Here is a 23570-nt window from a genome sequence, read left to right as displayed (position 1 = left end):
TCATATCTTAGTATTTAGGTTGGTGAAAAAGTAATTGCTGTTTTGGACTGTGAATTTTAAATCATTATAACTAGACTCAAACCCATCTTTGTTAATCAAAAGAGAAACCATTACCATCAATACATTTTTATCAATGAGAAATAAGTTTTTTTCCTGTAGTATAAAAATCTGTGCTTTGGGATTTGATGAACTCTTGGAAAGTGTTTTCTGCCTCCTGCTGGTTGTGGAAACATTTTCCCTGCAAAAATTTGTCTAGATGTTTGAAGTAGTGGTAGTCAGTTGGTAAGAGATCAGGTGAATATGGTGAATGAGGCCACACTTCATAGCCAGATTCGTTCAAATTTAGAAGCGTTGGCTGTGCTATGTGTGGTAGGGTGTTGTTGTGCAGAAGAATTGGGCCCTTTCTGTTGACCAATGCTGGCTTCAGGTACTGCAGTTTTTGGTGCATCTAATCGATTTGCTGAGCACACTTCTCAGATGTAGTGGTTTTGCCAGGATTCAGAAAGCTGTAGTGGATGGCAGCAGACCACCAAACAGTGACCGTGGCTTTCTTTTGGTGCAACTTCGGCTTTAGGAAGTGCTTTGGAGCTTTTTCTCAGTCCAACCACATAGCTGGTTGTCCCTGGTTGTCATGCAAAATCAACTTATTGTCACCTGTCACAATCCAATTGAGAGATGGTTTGTTGTTGTTGCATGGAAGAAGAGAAGATGACATTTCAAAATGACAATTTTTTGATTTGTGGTCAGCTCAGAGGCACCCCCTTATCGAGTTTTTTCACCTTTACAATTTGTTTCAAATGCCAAATGACCATAGAATGGTCGAGGTTGAGTTCTTCAACAGCTTCTTGTGTAGTTTTAAGAGAATCAACTTCAGTGATCCTCTCAATTGGTCATTGTCAACTTCTGATGGCCACCCACCATGATTGTCATCTTCAAGGCTCTCATTTCCTTTGCAAAACTTTTTGAACCACCCCTGCACTGTATGTTCAATAGCAGTTCCTGGGCCAAATGCATTGTTGATGTTGTGAGTTTTCTCTGCTGCTTTATGACCCATTTCAAACTCAAATAAGAAAATCACTTGAATTTGCTTTTGTCTAACATCACTTCCCTAGTCTAAAATAAATATAAAATAAACAACAAGTAAAAAAATATAAAGCGAGACATGCACATTAAAATGATGTGTAACGTGACTACATTTATTTAAGAATGTATTCCAAAATTAAATGGCAAAGTCCAACAATGCAAATCCATGATTTTTTTGCACCAACTTAAACAATTAAAATCTTAGCACTTTATTTGATGTTTTGACTATTATAATATCTCCTTTCTTATTACGGAAAAAAAGCAAGTGCTTCTTTTGTGGCCTGTATCTTCCAATAGTCTCAGTCTAGTTCAGATTCCTAGCTTGCTGAAAGGTTAACATAATTTAAGTTACTGGCAAGCAGAATTGTCTTGGTCTTGTTTTTTTCATTGTTGTTATTGTTCCAAAGAAAACAAGTGTTTCACATGCAATACTTTACATATTCAGTCAGTGACCATCATTCATTTCTGTATTTCAGTACATGAGAAACATACAATAAGTCAGGAAAGAGAAGTTAAACCTGGAAAAAAAAAAAAAAAAGATATGCTTTCACATCTTTTCCCCAGAATATCAGCAAAACATTGTCTTCTTGACATAGATTTCTATTAATTATTCTATAAAATATTTTATTATAAGCTCAAATTAGAAAACCAGATTATCCAAAGATCATAACAATTCAAGATACTTGGAAACTAAATCTAAGCAAATGCTACATAAGCATCCCCAGCTTAAGGTCCCATTTACTTATCTGTTTCTGAGGCAGCAAAATAGAACCTGTGTTTATTTGCAACTGGCCCTGTATCTTGTTTAGCAGAGAAAATATGAATGCCACTCAGGGAATGATTTTCTGTGTTGCTATTTCATCTTATACTTTGTGTTCCACTGAAGCCCTCGGAGACAATTCTTGTGCCATAGCAGCACCTGCTGGGAGAGGGGAGTTGGAACAGCCACAACTCTTGCCAGCCAAACCCGTTATCCTGTTTGAGTGACGCTGCATGTCCTCCATCTTCTAACACTAAACCTTCCATAGTTGCTACTCTTCAGGATCTTGCCTCTTCCCATAGATTTTAAATCACTAGCAATACCCTTATAATAAGATTTTCTTTAACTGTTTAAAAATTAAGCATTTTGCATGTGTGTTTGTGTTTATGTGGGTGTGTGCGTGCAAATTTCCCTTTAAAATTTCCAAAAGCACATATCATGGTATTTTAATCTCAGGTTTGTTTTTAATGCATGCTTTCATCCTGCTTTGTAGCTAGATTTGTAAATCATTGTCAATCTGGCTTTATTAGCATCTTCTGCTTTACTATGGGTGAGTCGGTAAAAAAAAAATTGTGTGTGTCAGTGCAAAAAAAGACAGTTTTTATTTACAGCATATGATAAGAGAAGTATTTATGCTTATGCATATTATGGACAGAAACAGTAAGCTTGCCATATGGTATGATGGCATATTTAAAAATGTGTCTATTTCATATATGATTTACAAAAAACACTGTAAGTAATACAAATCTTAAAATATGGGTCTAAACTGACATTCTGTTGTAAAGCCAACTAGCCTTTTCTTTACTGATGATAGAGGAAAGCCACAACATGGACAAATTACTCACTACTACCAAATGTTTCTAATATTTTACTTCCTTGCATCTTTACTGTGCCCAAATTAAAATCTAGTGTAAGACCTAACTTTATGAAAAACCTATTGTTTTTGTGTTTTTTCAGTTAAAAATAGAAAGGGTTCATGTGTAAAAAAAAATGATCTTGAAATTCGTATACTTTATAACTAAGCTCAGATAATCAAGAGGTGATTATTCATCAATAGTTTTCTTACTGTGGTTGCTTAGTAACCTTGATTGGTGCTCCATCAATCAATCAAAAATGTATTAAGCACCTCTAAAATACTTTAACACATCACATGGTATAGGAGCAATCTCTGAGGAAATAGATAAAATCTGATACTGACCTTAGAATGTTTTAGCTCCATATGTAAAGGAGTAGACATTTTGTCATAATACATTGATAGAGTATGTCATACACACTGTTACTCAGAGATGTGGAGCATGATACAAAGATACAGAAATCAGGAAAGACTTCAGAGAATAGGAAATTTCAATTATGCCTTAGAAGAATTGGGAATCGTTGGATGGGAATTATTTGGGAAAATCATTCCTACAGGGAAAGATGGAAGGCAATGAGTAGGAAATGAGCCAAGTGTTATGCCGACCAAAGTGAAAGTGTTAGTCACTCAATGGCGTCCAGCGCTTTGAAACCCCATGGACTGTAGCCTGGCACCAGTCTCCTTAGTCCATGGAATTCTCCAGGCAAGAATACTGGAGTGGGTAGCCATTCCCTTCTCCAGGGGTAGCCATTCCCTGCTCTAGGGGATCTTCCCAATCCAGGGATCAATCCCAGGTCTCCTGCATTGCAGGCAAATTTTTACCATCTGAGCCACCAGGGAAGCCCAAAAGCAGACCAAAAGTAACCTATCTAAATTGAATAGAGAGCTTTTCACAGAAGCACTATAACTTAATAATGGTAGCAGGTAAGATGGGAAACAAACAATGGGATTTAGTCTAGATCTAGAAAATGGGGAGCTGCTGACGCTATTTGAATTGTAGAATAATATTTTAAAGAAAGATTAGCTCAGAAATAGTAAGATTGTTTTAGAAGGAGAAAGAAAAATTCATCAATTAGATTTTAGTGATTTATTTATAAAGGGGAAGATAATTCAGAAGAAAGTGCAGCAATGCAATATATTATTATACCATATTAACCTTCGGCTCTGGGATATTCTTCATATTAAAAAAAAAAACTGCAGAAGTACTCTGTGTGCTGCATATCATATAAATCACTATATTATCTCCATATTTTTACAAAACAGAAAGTATCTATTGGCAACCTTTATTTCTGTCATAAGAAATGAGCTTTTAGAGTGTTGCTGTCTTTCATAAATATTGTTACCCATCATGTCTCTGAAAGAAAGCAAATATGAGAAGCCCATTAATAAGTAAGGAGTCTTTAGCATGTTGGATTTCTTTTGTCACCTTGAATATCTTTCAAACACATCTTACTAGATATTTTAATTGACACAAATTACTAAGAAAATGATTTAAGCTTATTTGTTTAAAAAGTATTTTGGATATTTGGATTAGAATTATTTTTATGTTGAAGGGAATTATCAGATTTGCCTTATATCATATGAATGTTTTCCAATGGCCACTTATAAATTCCATATATCAAGGCTGTTATTCCAAATCTTAGTGGTGTGTTCATCAAATCAGCTATGAGGTGCATGAATATTAAAATATTTCAACCATTAGTATGTAACGGTCTTAAAATATAGTTTATAGTTATGATATTATTCTCTCTTAGATTGAAGATACTTAATTGAATGGAAGAAAATTGATTGTAGTTAGAACCAGATAGATGCTGACAATTTCACTTAACCATAGGCTTATCGTACTTAGTGATTTATTTATAAAGGGGAAGATAATTCAGAAGAAAGTGCAGCAATGCAATATATTATTATACCATATTAACCTTCGGCTCTGGGATATTCTTCATATTAAAAAAAAAAACTGCAGAAGTACTCTGTGTGCTGCATATCATATAAATCACTATATTATCTCCATATTTTTTATCTCCATACCCCGTGTGTGTGTCAGTCACTCAGTTGTGTCCGACTCTTTGTGACCCCATGAACTGTAAGCCTGCCAGGCTCTCCTGTCCATGGAATTCTCAAGGCAAAAATACTGGAGTGGGTTGCCATTTCCTTCTCCATACTTAACCCATGCTGCTAAGTCACTTCAGTCGTGTCCGACTCTGTGCGACCCCATAGATGGCAGCCCACCAGGCTCCGCCGTCCCTGGGATTCTCCAGGCGAGAACACTGGAGTGGGTTGCCATTTCCTTCTCCAGGGCATGAAAGGGAAAAGTGGAAGTGAAGTCGCTTAGTCGTGTCCGACTCTTCGCGACCCCATGGACTGCAGCCTACCAGGCTCCTCCGTCCATGGGATTTTCCAGGCAAGAGTACTGGAGTGGGGTGCCATTGCCTTCTCTGCCATACTTAACCCATAGTCCAGTATGAAAAGGCATTACTGATGTGCCATTGATAACTGTTGCAAATGCAAGCTATTTAGTTCTTTGCATATGTGCTCAGTCCCTTCAGCCATGTCCAACTTTGTGACCCTATGGACCCTTCAGTTTCCTCTGTTCATGGGATCCTCCAAGCAAGAATACTTGAGTGGGTTTCCATGTCCTCCTCCAGGGGATCTTCCTGACCCAGGGATTGAACCCGGTTTTCCTGCATCTCCTGCATTACAGGTAGATTCTTTACCCACTGAGCCACTTGGGAGACCCGTTCAGTTCTTTACCTCCATGTAAAATCATTTTGTGAGTTTTCAAAACCTCTAAATCCGACTATATCCATGTATAAGTCTCATGCTTACAAGAAAGTGAAAGTGAAGTTGTTCAGTCGTGTCTGACTCCATGGATTGTAGCCTACCAGGCTCCTCGCTCCATGAGATTCTCCAGGCAAGGGTACTGGAGTGGGTTGCTATTTCCTTCTCCACATGCTTACAAAGCTAATGTGTAATGTGTTGGCAGGAAAAAAGAAACTGCTGACTCAGACACTGACAAAGCACTCAAGTGTGAGAGAATATGTTTCCTTTAAAACTATGAGGTCTGAATTAAGGATTTTGCTAAACTTTGAGTTTCAATCTGTAGGTCACTAAGCTTGAAACTCACATAAAGTCTACAGGAAAGTTTTACTTCACTTGTTGTTTTTGAAGATAAAAAAATACAATAAATTTGGTTCATTTGGATTAGTTAAATCTACAAATTCACTATTTACTTGAATCTGAACTTTTTTACATGTGTTTACATAGACCTAGTCAGCATGAGAATTCTTGAATTTTGATTTCTGAGGTTCATTTTTATAAACACAAAATATTTTGGTCTTATTTATTTATGTTTTAAATATGGATTATACATTCCACTCTAAAACACACATATGTGTTATAAATTACTTCTCTCTAAAATTCAAATATAATTAAATTAGTGCCATACTTATTTTAGGATTCTTGAAAATATGAATCTGGATGTCCTTCTGGAGACAATTCCACTTATTACTTAGTTTATTATAATTTTTGTATTAAAGAAATGCATCTTATTTTAATACCTACTATTAAAATACACTATACAGATTTATATATTTTAAAGCAATAAGCTCATAGTAAGCATATTCTGATTTTTTTGTTTCTAACAGCATGATATTTTCTCATATAGTTGAGATGAACTAACTTTCCCCTGTATTCTTTTGAGTGAGGAAAACAAGCCCGCCATTTTCTGAGTAAAAGCTAAGATTGAATTTCCTCACCTTCCTTCCTAATGAAGAAATGAAAGCATTTTTATTTTCTATACTAGCTTTAGTTTACAGCCTGTGATACAATGGAAAAGTTGACAGAAAACCAGTTTGCTCAAATTACTTGCCTATTATTTTTGTTTGGAATGAGAAGTTTTGGTGCCATATCATGTTTTGAAGTCTCTTTGATTGTAGCGTCTCCTACAATAGCATTTTAAATAAGAAAAATCAAAGCAAGGGCATCATATTATAGGCTATATATCAGAGACTATATATATCTTTGTGTTTTTAATAGGGGAGACATTTTTCTAGCAAGTATATTATGAATATACCAAGCTGTAGACATTTCTTACATTTCTACTTAATTTGATGTTTTTGTTGTGAGACAATATTTTAATAAAAAATAACTTAGTTGATTAGAGAAAGAGCATAAAAACCATTATGACCAAATTAAATAATATATCCTGTTGGCACTTTTATTTGTTTGTTTGTTTTTAATTCACAGTTTATCTATCCAAATCTTAAATGAAAGGTGAAAGAAAAGGAAAACTGCAAGAGCCCTTTTTCGACTCTCTTAACTCTCACTCTTTGAGATCCCATGGACTGTAGCCTTCCAGACTCCTTAGTCCATGGAATTCTCTAGGCAAGAATACAGGAGTTGAAAGCCACTTCCTACTCCAGGGACTCTTCCCAAACCAGGGATCAAACCCTGTGTCTCCTTCATTGCAGGCAGATTCTTTACCTTTTGAGCCATCAGGAAGATCCCCTTAACTCTCACATACCTTCCCAAATCTCAATAACTACTACATTTGAAATATATATTAACAATATATTTTAGAGGAAATCTTGCTGGTTGCAATAATTGTAGCATTATTACATTTGGTCATTATTGCTTTTTAAAGAATATTCATGATTTTTATCTATCATGTTTATTTCTGTTATGGGCTTCCCTGGTGGCTCAGCTGGTAAAGAATCTCCCTGCGATGCAGGAGACCTGGGTTCGATCCCTGGATTGGGAAGATCCCCTGGAGAAGAGAAAGGCTACCCACTCCAGTATTCTGGCCTGGAGAATTTCATAGACTGTATAGTCCATGGGGTCACAAAGAGTGGGATACGACTTAGTGGCTTTCACTTTTCTTTCTGTTATAGTCATAGCATTTTATCTTTTCTCCTTTTTAACTCTTTTTGCCCTCTCTCTCCTTCTTCCTTCCTCAGTTATTTCATAACTTCCCAGTCTGTGCAAACAGAAAAGTAGGGTATCAGGCTTTAGAGATAGAGCAAAACACTCTGTGCCTTCACAGAGCTGTGTGGTCAGGGATATAGACAGGGAAGAAAATATAGGGTGAAGCCATGAGTACAGGTGAAATGGGGATACACACAATCTATGGTCAAGAAAAGTGAACAACCAGCTCAACCTAGGGGTGGGCAAAGTTATCACCTAAGTGGTAACTTTGAACTGAATCTCGATGGGACAAGCAGGAGCACTAGAAGACAGGGCCAGACTTGCTGAACACAGGAAAAAGCTGCAAGAGCACTGAGGCTCACTGTCAGTGGAACTGTGAGTAAATGAATATTGTAGGGGTGAGTGAGTCTAGAAGAGCGTTTCTAAGACTGTGTTGTCTAGATCAGTGTGTCTGGAGTGACACTCTTGTTGTTATTGAAAAGTGGAGTTTTCATCAAATGAGCTTTGGAAAATAGGCTGCATTAACATTTTAAGTTTCTCTGAGTTCTTGAACCCTACAATATGCTAATATGCATAGCACATATTATAGAAGAGTGAAAGATGAAGAAAAATATACCACAAATAAAATTTACTGATAATTCCATGTTCAGAAGAGAACTACTGTTAGTGTTTCAGTGTAGTTCCTTCTAGGCTTTCTTTTCCTCTACATTTTTCCTCATGTAAGTCTTGTTTTCCTCTCTAACTCAGTGACCAACTACCTCACTGTCTTAATTTGTACATTTGGTATAAACATTTTTACTGAGTTCCTATTAACTCAGAGACTGCAAAAGAGAGTGGAGGATGCTGCAAATATAAAGGTGAATCATGTATATTCTCCCCTCTGAGAAGCTCTCTGCTAACATTCATTAGCATTTGTCTTTTTTATATAAAAATATGATATGGTACATACTGTTCAGTAACATCTTTAACTCACTTACTAATAATGGTTATAGCTGGCCATACTATTCACAAGAATGCTTTTCTTGCTTAACAATATAAATATCTTTATTAATAAATGTGGGTCAATTACATCATCACTTAAAAATGCTGCATCATAATCTATTATGTGACTATATCATAATGTTTTTAATAAAATCTGTCTGATTTCAGGTTCTTTTTTTAATTAAAGCAGTATTAGGATGAGCACTCTCATTGAGGATTGAAATTTTCATAGTGACAGAAACATAATTGCATTTCTGATGATAAATCTTATGACAGGGAAGCAGGAGGACTAGAAGAATTAGACTGGTGACAGAAAGATCACTTAGGACATTGTCACAAGAAGAAATAATGATGACTTTACCAAGAAATCTTCCTATAGCCATGAAAAGAAATGGGGAGATACAAGAGAGATTTTTGATAGAGAAACCAAAGCAGCTGATTGGAAGTGATGAGTTAGAATAAATGCTGAAACAAAGAAAAGTCTATGGTTTTTAATTAGCAGATCAAATGTCCTCATAATTAGCTATCAACTAAGTCAAGAAATAAATAGTGCTTAGGTTTAAGGACTTGCAAGCATTTTGTAAAATAGTAGGCTGCAATTACTGACTGAGAGAATCTTGAGGTAAAGTTATAATTCTTATTATAACCCTACAAAACAGAGAGATATTCATGAGAACAAACAAAATCTCCTAACAGAAAAAAATATAATAATAATGATAATTTAGAGCATTCTAGAGAATGGAAGATTTGATGTGGAGAGAGAGAGAGAAAACTATAAAAACTTAACGTTTTAGGACCTTCTTAGCCAAGAAAGTTGCAAAGAAAGGGTTAACTCTGAAATAAAAATTTCAAAAACATCTTGGAAAGGTGGAAAATAAGTTGTATTTTAACTGGACTTTGGTATTTATTTTAAAATAAGCAAATATATTAAAAAGTAAATTTGTAACTTATCTAGATTAAAACTGAGGTTTACATTTCTATAATTTTTATTACAAAAGGAGAAAAGTTTATCTAACAAATGATTACATTTGCAAGGGAGTTTTTTTTTTTTTCTTTTTTAACTATTTAACATGATAAACTTAAAAAGACTATAGCTAGCCAAGGATCTCTTTTTGTTAGACTGGCCTAATACAATAAGATCTTTGAATATCCATCTTCTTAAATCAGAAAATGGATACTTTTATTAGCCCTCTCCTATCTTTAATGTTTTACTCTTTGTTCCTATAATCAGAACATTAATACCCTTGGAGCTGGTTAAATATAAATTCTTAGTTTCAAAAATGAAGAAATTCATATTCAGAGTGTTTAAGCTTGGCCAAGGTCATGTGACTTGTTTTTGGAAGTGGTGAAATTTTCCAATTTTAAGTAATAACACTCCATTAAATAATCTTTTAATGTATAATTTATTTTCATTTATTTCATACAAATGTAAAATAGTTTGAATATTTATTTTGCCTTATATATGGGAATTATTCTAGTATTGTTATATATAGATATTTAACGCAGATATATAAGATACAACATAGAAAGATAAGGTAATTTGCAACATATGTGTCACATACTCTGTCACATTTCTACCTTGACTCTTTTATTGTCCCTAACACACTAACCAAGAGATAGGCAGGGAAAACTGGTCCAGTTTGTCCATAAGAACAAAGTAATTATGAGCAAAAGGAAAGGCGTCCAGTGCTAACTCGTTATTCCTTTGAAACACCATAGTTTGCTAAAGCCTGCTTCAGGGTTCATATCTCTACATCAGCCACCTGCTATCAATTTGCCTCAGTTTTAATTCTGTTCAAATCAAAGTATTTATCTTCTCTTATTCTCAGTTTTCTCATTTGTTAAATTGTAATATTAAACATTTGATTCGAGGATGGTCATAAGAATTCATGAAAATGTAAAATTCCTAACTATGCCAGGTACACAATAGAAGCATAATTAATGTTAAATGTTGAGGTTATTGCTGTTGTTCTGTATCCTTTCTCATGGAGGGTGAATAAATATTTCAGCTTTTTTTTGATCCTGTTGTTACAAGGTGATGCTTGTTTAGTATTGTATCATTCTCTGGTGGTTCACTTCAAAAAGAACAAATTATTTAGCTACACTATTTAGTTGTTTATATTTACAAGAGTAAATGATTTAATCATATAGGTTATTTTTAATGCAGCCATATTTAAACATGTTTTTGTTGCCATTTCCTAGAATGTATATATGTTTCAAGAAGATAGTGGTAAATGTTTCATGTTTTCTAATTCATAAGATGCTGTGCATGGTTTAAATAGTTTTTTAAACTAGAAGTAAATGAAGGAATTAAATGGAAAAGTAGACATGAAGATATTTAAACAGCAAGATAATTAATTCTGATATCACTTTGTAAATTTTGTTTTCTATATGTATAAGAGAAACACAGTTCAACATTAGTAGAAAAATATCCTAAAGGTTAAATATGTTTGTATTTGTTCCTGGGCATGGAGCACAGTAATGCTAGAAGGGCAAATAAAATTTTTGCCTTTTTGTCCATATGCAGTATTACCTCCAAAGGGGAAAATGTATGACATTTTCGCAAGGATAGAATTATGTGTATGTTTCTGGTTATTCTTATTCTGCCATTCTAATTTAGCCCATGCTTTTCTTACAGATCCTCTATGGTATAAATACTTTTGAATTCTTATATATTTGTACGAGAAGTAAAAGTCTTCCAGTGGAACAGGAGTTACCTTAAAAAAAAAAAAAACAAACTCATTGAATAATACTTCCCTTTTATTAGTTCATGTTTTCAAGTGTGGTCAAGTTAACTTCCTATAAAATCAATCTGATACTTTGCTGAAGGTCTAGTGACTAACAATCTGCGCTCCCAGTAAAGGGGGCCTGGGTTTGATCCCTGGTGGCAGAACTGAGATCCCACATACTGCAACTATAAGCCGGGACACCACAACTACTGAGGCCACGCCTGCAACTAGAGAAGCCGCCGCAACACAACAAAGACCAGCACAGCCAAAATAAATAACAATACATAATTTTTAAAATCAACCTAATTTTCTAATAAATATCTTCGGTAACATCAGAAATTAGCTTTACTTGAGAAAATTACATTCTTATATTATGGAAATATATTTTTCAGAATTCACTTGAAATAAATTTTATAGAAATAGTGGCAATGTCATGACAACCTATTTACAATGATCTCAAAATGTGTTCAAGGCAAATCATATGAAATTCAAATGTCAAAAAATATTAAAAATTGAGAAGAATGATACATTTGATTGTCAGAGTGTGGCATTGTAATCCATTGTTCCATTTCATTTTCTCAGGGGAGAGAACAAATCCTAAACCTTAGCAGTTTAGCCAGTTTCTAAATCAGTTTTCCGAACTTTGGGTTTTATATCAGAGGTTCTTCTTTTTCCCCTTCCTATTACATTTACTGTACCTACTAAGTCTATAATATCTCTTATCCCTTTCTTATAGCATCCTTGGGTAAGAGATAACGGCCTAAGAAGCAGAAGACTGAAAAGCTTAATCTTACCTTAGCAAGAAGGATCACTGTTCTGTGAAATGCAGATGTTAAAGACCCAATTAATGGTTGATAATGACAAATCATGGAGTAGACTGTTCTTATGTTGATCATTCGTGTTCCATTTAATGCTTATTTATCTTGCTAATGTTTGAAGACCTCATTTGAGAACATGAAAACAATTCAGAATTACTTAAATGAAGGCGTGTGCCACTTATTCCCAAGGTCTCTGTAATTTTTGTCATCTGAATTGTCACACTTCTTCAACCAGCAGAAATTGTTTCCTTATGATTTTCTGTGTTTAAATATGCTTTACCAGTACATACTAACCTTGAAAAATTTTCTTTTTCCCATTTCAAGTTCCACCCAATCTGACTGTTCCACAGGAAAAATCACCTTTGGTCACCAGAGAAGGAGACACAATAGAACTGCAGTGTCAAGTAACTGGAAAACCTAAACCCATCATCCTTTGGTCTAGAGCCGATAAAGAAGTCGCAATGCCTGACGGGAATATGCAAATGGAGAGTTATGATGGAACACTGAGGATTGTGAATGTATCTAGGGAAATGTCAGGAATGTACCGATGTCAGACCAGTCAGTATAATGGATTTAACGTGAAACCAAGAGAAGCCTTGGTGCAGCTCATCGTGCAGTGTAAGTACTTTTTTTTTCTATGTATTTCTATTGAGGGGACAAGGGAAGAAAATTTTCAGAGCTGGATTAGGAACCAATATTTCTACATTATTGCTCCCCAATTTAAACTATCATTTCCCTAAGCCTGCCTATTACTTGAGCTAACACACACTAATGGAAAAGAATTGTATCAGTATGTATGTGATGATTATGATGGTGTTATGTCATTGGTTAAGGCCAAAGAATCAACAAGCCTAATGGTTAAAAACTGGCCATGTGCAATGAAGCAAAATGGAAATTGGAAGTAATTGCTAATTCAGATTATAATTCTCTTGTTTTCACTGCTTATGTTTCTGCTTCAGCAATTGCCTGTCCTTTGCCCAAATTATTCACCTATTTCAGGGCATCCCTTTACTTAAATTGTGGAGGCCTAATCATTGCAATGCTGTGTTTGCTATCTGAAATTGTAAGAGTAGATTACACAATTGTAGTAATATTGAGATAATTCAGGCAGATATTAGGTGCTGATTTTTTGGTTTACTTTCCTAACAGATAATTATTTGGCTCTGAGAGCTGAACATGATAGATTTTTAACTATTTTCATTGAAAGCACTAACAAAAAATGCAGACATAGTGTGCTTTGGATTTGCTTTTAGTGTAAAAGTGCCTAAACTCATGAAATTAAGAAGTTTAACAATGTCACTGGTGTTGGGTTATTAGAGAATGATGCCCTGGTATTTTGGATAGCAGGTGGTGGGGGTACTACTGAAGAGAAGAAGCGAACTAAGCACAATCTGTTCAAACTCCAGCAATGTTGCTGTCAATTTTAGTTGCGGTATTATTTGTTATTTACATGGTGGCAAAATCTTTAAGAAAAAGAATGAAGTGGAAGTAACTATACACTTCAATAAGCAATGATGATCTTTTCTTTGGTGGTTCTTTTCTAATGCAGAAAATGGAAAATAGAAACCAGTCCAAAATTTCTATTTTTATATTAGTCTTACAGATGTTGGCAGATTGAATTATCTGACTTTAAATTTGGAAAGATAATTGAAATATGGAAGGATTATGTTTGCAACAGATAACAACACACATGTTTATGTATGAAGAGTGTGAATGTGAGTAATAGGAGGAGCAAGGTTCTGGCTGCTGTTTAACCCTTTCCTGTCCCTATACTTTAGAAACTCAGCTTTCAATGTGCTGTTTGTCCTGTAGATAGCAAACTTATACTTGTCAAGTATCTTACTAGTTTTATCCCTAAAGAATGCAGCTCTTAAATGGTAAGTTCCATTCCACAGTTGAATATTACCTTTTCTTTTTTTCCTCACTGGCCTTTATACTCATGATAATAAGCTCATGGGGGGGGGTTCATGTGAAAACAAGTTTCAGAAAGAAAAACAAAATTTTAAAGAAACCTCTCCTCAATGCTCCAATAAATAAGAGACACCCTCAGGTAATCAGGATGTGGATACAGTTTGGATTACTTCATTCTTGTTGGTAATCACAGGAATAAGTTTTTCCTCCAGAGTTATACAGGAAGTTTCAGTGTTCCTAAAGCTATTGGGCAATTCGTTTTCACTCTGCTCACACCTCTCTGTGAAAGCTGTGATACAAATAAAAGCTGTGGAACCCATTGGCTCTAGGGAATTTTGAATTAAAGTTTCAAGAGCCAGGATCTTTAATCTCCATAGAATATGCTAACCTCTAGGATTCCTTTGGTGACCTAACTTTCCCCTTTTTTGCTTCCTAATAGATTTCATATATAATAAGTTCAGCACCAGATCTTAAAATTCAATCCTATTAATATCAGATGAAGATAAATACTGGCACAGTTGTCTTTAGTGTCACAAGGAGGTAATTGACTAAAAGACATCAATTGACATAGGCAAAGCCGAATTCATTTAATGCACAGGGAAAGAGTCTGCATCCCAAGGTGACTTTGCAGAGCAGAAGGTATAATCTAACAACACTTCCTCTCAGAGGCAAGTTCCCCAGCCTACCAGGAAACACGGCTGGGTGCCAGCAATCTGGCCAGTTGCTGGTGAGAATGCCCTAATGTCTTTCAAAAAGCTCTCTTTCATGTATTCCCAACTCTTCTGAAGAATCTGGTTATGTGTCTGAGCATCTGCCATGTACAAATAACTGGTAACAACTCCAGAAGCCTTAACTCCTTAAGGCTTATTCCTGTAAAACTAGTCATGCAGAAATCTTGATAATATTTTAAAGTGATAAACAATTTAACTTTTATGGTGATTTCTTAAAAGAATGAAAATAATATGGTATTTGGGCTTAATTTGGATAGCTGTGCCACATGTGCAAATAATTCATATAAAATATAAAATAAGTTATTTCATATACTTTATATATCATATATCCATTTGATATATAAAGCTATGGTTTATGCATTTTGTATTCTCAGCATAATATATTTTATATTATAGCTAATCAGCAAATGCATTGAGTAAATATAACAAATGGAATGTGTGTGTATATATATATATATATATATATGGAATATATTTATATATATAAATTTATATATATATATATATCTTGCTTCTTGTATAATTCATTCTTTATTATTTAGGATTCAGGAATATCTGAGGACTAGCCATATAACAGTTTGGCAGCTGAAAATGTCCAAGTGTATGAAGGGAGGAGATGTCAAATACTCTAACTTGTACCTAACACGTTTTTCAGGATGTGAACTCTACACTTTAGTTTATTAAGATCTCCTTTCCTAAAATATATTACACTGACAAGTTCTAGGACAGTCTATTTTGCACACACACAATATGTATATATACACACAAAATAAGTATATATATAAACATATATTTGTATATAATTTTATCAGTTTTGAAACATGAAAGAATGAACAATAGATGGTCATAATAGATAAAAAACACACAAAAAATGTGTCTCTAAAGCATATTTTCCCTTGTTAACTTTTAGTTGTGTCAAATTAAACAATAACCAATCAAAAGAATTAAAGAAGTAATTGTATTAGTAATTGATGAGCAGAGATAGTAAGGCCTAAGTATAAATAGTATAATTGTTTTCATATTGCATAAAAAATGAAACAGTCCACTTAGCTTAATGTTCTAAATCTTCAAGTGAGATTTATTCTTAGCCAATGTGTTAAAATTATACAGTAGTCATTTTATTAAAACTTTTTGAATTATTTACTATCCCCAGTTAATTTGCTTCTTAAAATGTGTGGATAGTGATTTAGCAAGTGACAGAAGCCTAGAGGTATTTTACACCATTCTATGTCCTATTAAGAGTAGCTTAATCACCATAATGAAATGATTTAAATTATTAAATTTTTTTGCACATTGCTCATTCCTGAAAGCTGAGCCTTATTTTATAATATTTTTAATTTCTACAATAGCAAGTTAGTACAAGTGATATAGGCTGGATGAGAAGTTTCAAATATAGGGTCTTGAAAAATAGTGGTTTAAAATTCATCTAAATTTTTAAAAATGCTAGTCCTCCAGATTGTATGTACAGTTTTTAATAACAGACCTCTGAATATTCAGGCACTATTTAATTTCACTCACATTTTTCGAAAATACGTAATAATTTTTTTAAGTTGTTTATATTTATTTGAAGCAGTATTAGAAAAGATCATTGAAAATAAAAATGTTACATAGGTTAATTGGTTCATTATTTAAAAATTATATTACGTATGAGCCCATTGAACAAAACTAGAACACTTTCCTAAACATATTAGCCGTAGTTAAAGTGATTTTTAAATTTATCCAATAAAATATTGATCCTTTAAATAGTAATTAAATGAAAATGTCATTAGAAGAATATACTCAAATATTTATATTAAATGAAGAAGTCCAGTTATGCCTATTGACCTCTAAAAGAAATTATTGCTCTTTGAAGTGTATATATATATATATATATATATATTTTACATACTGTGATTTTAATTTCATGAACTATAACATTTTATTTTTAATAAAAGCCAAACTTTAAATGGTTTTATCTCAAAGCACTGGTAAAATCTTTCAGTGAAGTAAGAAATCTTTTAGTGAAGAAATATATTTCAATATATTTTGAGATATATTTTCTTGAAAATCAAGTGAAGAAGATATATACTACATTGGATGTCAGTTTTAACCAAAGCTTTATTATCTGTAGGCACCTACAATTAAAGATATTTCTTTTATAAGATATAAAGTACACAGTAAAACTCCAAAACTGACAAGTGTTAAAATGTATTAAGTAACCATCTTCCAGCTATCGTCAAATGAGATTCCATGCTCCCTTTATTTACAATTTCTATTTTTCCAAATGAAGGAAAACTATGAAAGAAAACAATCAGAGCTATTGAAAGACCCATGTTCCTCATCTATTTCCAAAGCAAGACCAGATTGTATGAAGAGGAGGGAACCATAGATTAGAGCCATTATCGCTTACTCTTTTACTCAAGAAGCTTATTGAAGTTCAGTTCAGTTCAGTCGCTCAGTCGTGTCCGACTCTTTGCGACCCCATGAATCGCAGCACACCAGGCCTCTCTGTCCATCACCAACTCCCAGAGTCCACCCAAACCCATGTCCATTGAGTTGGTGATGCCATCCAACCATCTCATCCTCTGTCGTCCCCTTCTCCTTCCGCCCCCAATCCTACCCAGCATTAGGGTCTTTTCCAATGAGTCAACCCTTCGCATGAGGTGGCCAAAATATTGGAGTTTCAGCTTCAACATCAGTCCTTCCAATGAACACCCAGGATTGATCTCCTTTAGGATGGATTGATTGGATCTCCTTGCAGTCCAAGAGACTTTCAAGAGTCTTCTCCAACACCACAGTTCAAAAGCATCAATTCTTCGGCACTCAGCTTTCTTCACCGTCCAACTCTCACATCCATACATGACCACTGGAAAAACCATAGCCTTGACTAGACGGACTTTTGTTGGCAAAATAATGTCTCTGCTTTTAAATATGCTATCTAGGTTGGCCATAACCTTCCTTCCAAGGAGTAAGCATCTTTTAATTTCATGGCTGCAGTCACCATCAGCAGTGATTCTGGAGCCCAAAAAATAAGTCTGACACTGTTTCCACTGTTTCCCCATCTATTTCCCATGAAGTGATGGGACTAGATGCCATGATCTTAGTTGTCTGGACGTTGAGCTTTAAGCCAACTTTTTCACTCTCCTCTTTCACCTTCATCAAGAGGCTCTTTAGTTTTTCTTCACTTTCTGCCATAAGGGTGGTGTCATCCGCATATCTGAGGTTATTGATATTTCTCCCAGCAATATTGACTCTAGGTTGTGTTTCTTCCAGCCCAGCATTTCTCATGATGTACTCTGCATATAAGTTAAATAAGCAGGGTGACAATATACAGCCTTGACGTACTCCTTTTCCTATTTGGAACCAGTCTGTTGTTCCATGTCCAGTTCTAACCGTTGCTTCCTGACTTGCATACAGGTTTCTCAAGAGACAGGTCAGATGGTCTGGTATTCCCATCTCTTTCAGAATTTTCCACAGTTTATTGTGATCCACACAATGAAGAGTGCATGTTTATTTCTTTCAATCCAATGAATATTCAACCAAAGCAGAATATCATGGACCTTATAAAGAAAAGGAAAATTAAAGACAGATTGGAATGTCATGGAACAGATATGCTGACTATTGTTAGATGATTTACTGAGTAATTTTCTATAGTGTTGAGATATACAGAATAACTGAATTGAACAAATATAACTGCTTTTTGGATTATTTTAAAACTATTGTGACTAAATTGATCTAAAGATAAAATGAGAGACAAGGTATTGATTAAAGAGGAAACAAGGAGGCAGTTTGCCATATTTACACAGGGAGATGTTCAAGTCTATACAAGGGAATTTATAAGTAAATGGACAATAATTTTACTTAAAAGAACAATAATATGCCTTATAAAGTAACCTGGAATGCTCTACTTATTCAGATGTATTCTTATTTTTCATATTAATTCATCCCATCTCTTCTCAGCCTCATAGACATGATAATTCAGTGTTGCCTCTATCGTAGAATTCTATATCTCCATTCTCCTTTTCCCACCAATTCTTCAACTCTTTAACCATTTAAGTCCCACCTCAGTCCTCCCCCTTTAGGAAGCCCCTTGGTTACTGATAAGGACCCTCCTTGATAACCCTGTGGACACTGGTGTTTAGTATGCACAATTTAGAACTTCAAAGTAAAACTTCATTTTGAACATGCATATTAGATGACAACAACAATAACATTAGAAGATATACTTCTTTCAAAATCATTGGCTATTATTTCACTGTTGTTATTGTTCAGTCACTAAGCTGTGTCTGACTCTTTGCAAACCCATGGACTGCAACACGCTATGCTCTTTTGCCCTTCACTGTCTCTCGGAGTTTACTCAAATTCACGTCCATTGAGTCAGTGATGCTATCTAGCCTTTTCACTGTTGACTTCATCAAAACCTTCTGTACTATTGCTTATAGAATGAGTTTGAGCAACACAAAAAGTCCTTCTCATGGATTTATTTCTTTCACCAATAAGACTTGATTCTAAAAGACTTGTTTTACTCTCATAAAATAAATTTACACTCAAAAGTTGAAGACAAACCCTTAAGGTTATTCAAAAGAGTTTATCAGAAACAGAAATGGTAAGTTCAAGTTTCTTTTCTCTACATTTTAGGTAATGACAGCAAAAAAGTTTACAACCACTGCCTCTGTAACAATGATAACTTTGAAGAGAGTATTCATTTAAAGAATTTTCTTTGACCCACAGAATCATAGCTTTTATCCCTTACAATGCCTGGTACAGTCCATAGACTGTAGAGTCGGACATGACGAAGCACGCACGCACCCACACCCATGTTATTAAAAGATAAACTGAGGCATGTTGAAAATTTAAAGCAAGCTCTTACACTCATATTTGAGCAAAAATTGATTCTGATGCACCAGCACCAAACTGGAAATGATTAGGAGTGCTCCATAGACAGGAGCTTGTGGCGACATGTATAGAAAATGTAAAAACAAAGTAAGCAAGTTATTGACTGGCTATAGTTTAAAGCCTCCCTGATAGCTTAGTTGGTTAAGAATCCACCCGAAATGCAGGAGACCTCTGTTCAATTCTTCGGTTGGGAAGATCCGAGAAGGGAAAGGCTACCCACACCATTATTCTGGCTAGAGAATTCCATGGACTGTATAGTCCATGGGGTCGCAAAGAGTTAGACACAGCTGAGTCAATTTTACTTTCAAAGATTCAAGCCTAGTTGTCTGTTTGTAATTGGTCATCTTTAGATTTCAGTTTTGTAACCTTGATCCTTTCATAGGCTTTGATTTTGGTTTGCTTACACCTCAGTCTAATGGCCTTCTTTTTTAATGAATTTAACATTATATGTATATGGCCCATGGCCAATATCTTAATATCTCTGAGCTTTAGTTTTCTATTTCCAAGAAAAGAAAAACTTTTTCCATTTTCAATTAACATTTATTTGAAATAACTTTGCAAAGCTTCTAGAATATTGCTCACCAGGTAGCACAAAATAGAAATTATGATTGTCACTTTAATATATCAGTTCTGAAATGTTTTAATGTAAAGTATCCATTTTCTTACTGCAAATTATTCCTCCTCTACCTTACTGTTTCCTTCTCTAAAGACTCTTTGATCCATTCCTACTATAACTTAAGATCTTTGTGGGCCAAAGTAGCTCTTACATTTCTAGCATGAGAGCAGCTGTAAAATTGGTAGATTCTTGATTAACTGATCCATTTCCAGAATCTCTGTACTTGAGATAAGGTTACAGCTAAAACTTTACTAATAAGAAATGTAAAATTTTATCTTCTCAAGTGAATGTAGGTTGGGGAAAACATTTACATTTACCAAGAAAATAATATTTTAAGCATTCACTTTTCGTCTTTAACATGAATGATTATTAAATGGAACTCAGTATTTATTACACACGATTCCTTTGTTTGAATTAAGTGGCCATATTCTTCTGATGTTTGCAGAAGTTATTAAAAGCATTAATCAATGAAACCTTGAGGCAGTGTTAATATTTTGAGAACATTAATATTTGTGTTATTTTCTCCCATCTTAGCTTCTGCATCCCCGTGTAGTTAAGATCTTGTCTTTAAAAAGAAGAAACTATAGCCTTATATGATAGTGTACAATTTAAACTGTATATAATAAACTCTAAAATTTTTATCTCAAGTCAATATGTCATATAAGTATACTTCAATCTGAGTTCCCAGAAGATTTAATGAGAAATTATAATGGAGCTGCCTTGAAAAAAACATTTGTTTAAATATTTTATTTATATGTTCCTCCTGAATGTTTTAAAATTGAATGTCCCAAGTGGATATGATATTTTGCAGAGTCTTTATGATGAATTTACTTTAGCTGAACTAAGATCATGGCATCTGGTCTGATCACTTCATGGCAAATAGATGGGGAAACAGTGGAAACAGTAGCAGACTTTAATTTTGGGGGCTCCAAAATCACTGCAGATGGTAACTGCAGCCATGAAATTAAAAGACGCTTGCTCCTTTAAAGAAAACCTATGACCAACCTAGATAGCATATTAAAAAGCAGAGATATTACTTTGCTGACAAAGGTTCGACTAGTCAAAGCTATGGTTTTTCCAGTAGTCATGTATGGATGTGAGAGTTGGACTAAAAGAAAGCTGAGTGTTGAAGGATTGATGCTTTTGAACTGTGGTGTTGGAGAAGACTCGAGAGTCCCTTGGACTGCAAGGAGACCCAACCAGTCCATCCTAAAGGAAATCAGTCCTGAATGTTCATTGGAAGGACTGATGCTGAAGCTGAAACTCCAATACTTTGGCCACCTGATCCGAAGAGCTGACTCATTTGAAAAGACCCTGATGCTGGGAAAGATAGAAGGTGGGAGGAGAAGGGGACAACAGAGGATGAGATGATTGGATGGCATCACCGACTCAATGGACATGAGTTTGAGTAAACTCCAGGAGTTGGTGATGTTCAGGGAAGCCTGGCGTGCTGCAATCCGTGGTGTCACAAAGAGTTGGACACGACTGCGCAACTGAATTGAACTGAACTGCTCCTGCGATCCTGGGCTATCCTCTTGCTTCCTGGTTCTCACTCTTTCAGAGACGGCAATAGGGTATTTAATCTAAGGAAATTGTCAAAGACAATGGAAACTCTCTCATTCTAAAGTGAAAAGTGAAAGTGAAAGTTGCTCAGTCATGTCCCACTCTTTGAGTTCCCACGGACTGTAGCCTGCCAGGCTTCTCTGTCCATGGAATTCTCTAGGCCAGAATACTGGAGTGAGTAGCCCTTCCCTTCTCCAGAGGATCTTTCCAACCCAGGGATTGAACCCAGGTCTCCCGCATTGCAGGTGGATTCTTTAACCTCCCATTCTAAAGAGCTTCTCAATGTAGAACACTGACAAGATGTCTTTACTGAACTGTGGAGCACAGATCACCTGGAAAGATGATCAGTTCATCAAGTACATGGATCTTGTTAAGAAAATAAGCAGATATATTTTTTTCCGGGTGCCGTCTCTGCTTCCATCTTAATGTAGAATACAGCCATAGTTTAATATTTAGAAAAAAATTTTCATTTAAAGTTTATTTTCAGCATCTATGAGAAGAAGTGATATAGGAACCAGCCAGTTTTAACAGAATGATTAAAATTATTGACAACTTAACTCAGGCAAGTATTTGTTGACTGATATTGTCAGTTAAGTACTTCTGCCCACCCCTGTTATGCAGATATGAATTCAAATAGATGATTGTGGTATTTCCATAATACTGAAAAAATGATTTTCTCCCTTGAAAGCCTTCATATATGTGATTAAATGTTGTTTGAATGAAGAAGGTTTATGTTGCCTCTCTCCCTGGGGTATTTTCTTATCCTTTTCCCTTCCTCACTTTATGAAAATACATCCTCTAAGAGAAGTAAACATAAACATGTTTGTAAATATATATGTGTAACTACAAAAATCCTGTGTCTTTTTAATAATTATTAGTTGAAAAGGGTTTATTCCCTCATCCAAAAATAAATGTATTCTTCCCAAATATAGAATTGAGGCATTTTCTAGTGTGCTTTTCTCCCATGAAAATAAAAATATAATAATAATAAACTATTAAATGAATCACACACAGAGTTTTACAATAATATATTCTATGAACATGCTTGTGACTTGATCAATTTATTTTATAAATATACCTGCCATTAAATATTTCATGCAGAGGAAAATATAGAATATGCAAAAGAGTTTCTGGTTAGGAAAAACAGCACAAGCACCTTAGAAGTTAGGTAACAATATAAGAAATTGGATGATAGAAAGGCACAGTTCATGGAACCAATCAGGAAATGAGAAATCAAAGGCCGATATTGTCACAGGAAGACATGACTTCCTATCACTTCAGCAAGAGAGATGCATTTACCAACATTTAATCAACTTACGAACATTGTTCATACAGAATTTTAGCTTAGGTGCTAGCAATTTTTTCTTTAGGTATTTATTATCAGTTGTTTGATTCAATATCATATTTTAATATTTAACACCAGCCAAAGAGTTTTGCATATATTATATTATTGGGGATTATATTATGTTAATACCTTTTAACCTAGTAGTGAACTGTTCTATTGTATAACCTATCAGAGGTTCTTAGTTTCAACTACATTCAAACTCAACTCATGGGGTTACTATAGACACATATGGACTCAAATGCACTTTTGCAGACATAAGGCAGGAACCACAGCTTGCCAGCATGTCCACCTGTCCCCACTTCTGGGGACACTTGAAAATTGTCAACACATTTTGATTGTCATAATTGGAAGAGGGATACCACTGGCATCGAATGCATAG

The 23570-nt window shown here is 34.7% G+C and overlaps 1 protein-coding gene across 1 annotated transcript in view; it reads left to right on the top strand.

Moving 5' to 3' along the window:
• MDGA2 (MAM domain containing glycosylphosphatidylinositol anchor 2) overlaps positions 1 to 23570 on the top strand; it is an 862004-nt gene that overhangs the window by 658660 nt on the left and 179774 nt on the right. The window contains exon 8 of the mRNA XM_081511223.1: positions 12475 to 12768. Within this exon, the coding sequence (XP_081367349.1) occupies positions 12475 to 12768 (294 nt within the window). The remainder of the gene's footprint in view (positions 1 to 12474; positions 12769 to 23570) is intronic.

This window comes from Giraffa tippelskirchi, chromosome 7 (genome assembly GCF_054371585.1).
Source record: "Giraffa tippelskirchi isolate mGirTip1 chromosome 7, T2T-mGirTip1v1.2.pri, whole genome shotgun sequence".
NCBI classification, from domain to species: domain Eukaryota; kingdom Metazoa; phylum Chordata; class Mammalia; order Artiodactyla; family Giraffidae; genus Giraffa; species Giraffa tippelskirchi.
This window is presented reverse-complemented; position numbering and strand designations above follow the sequence as displayed.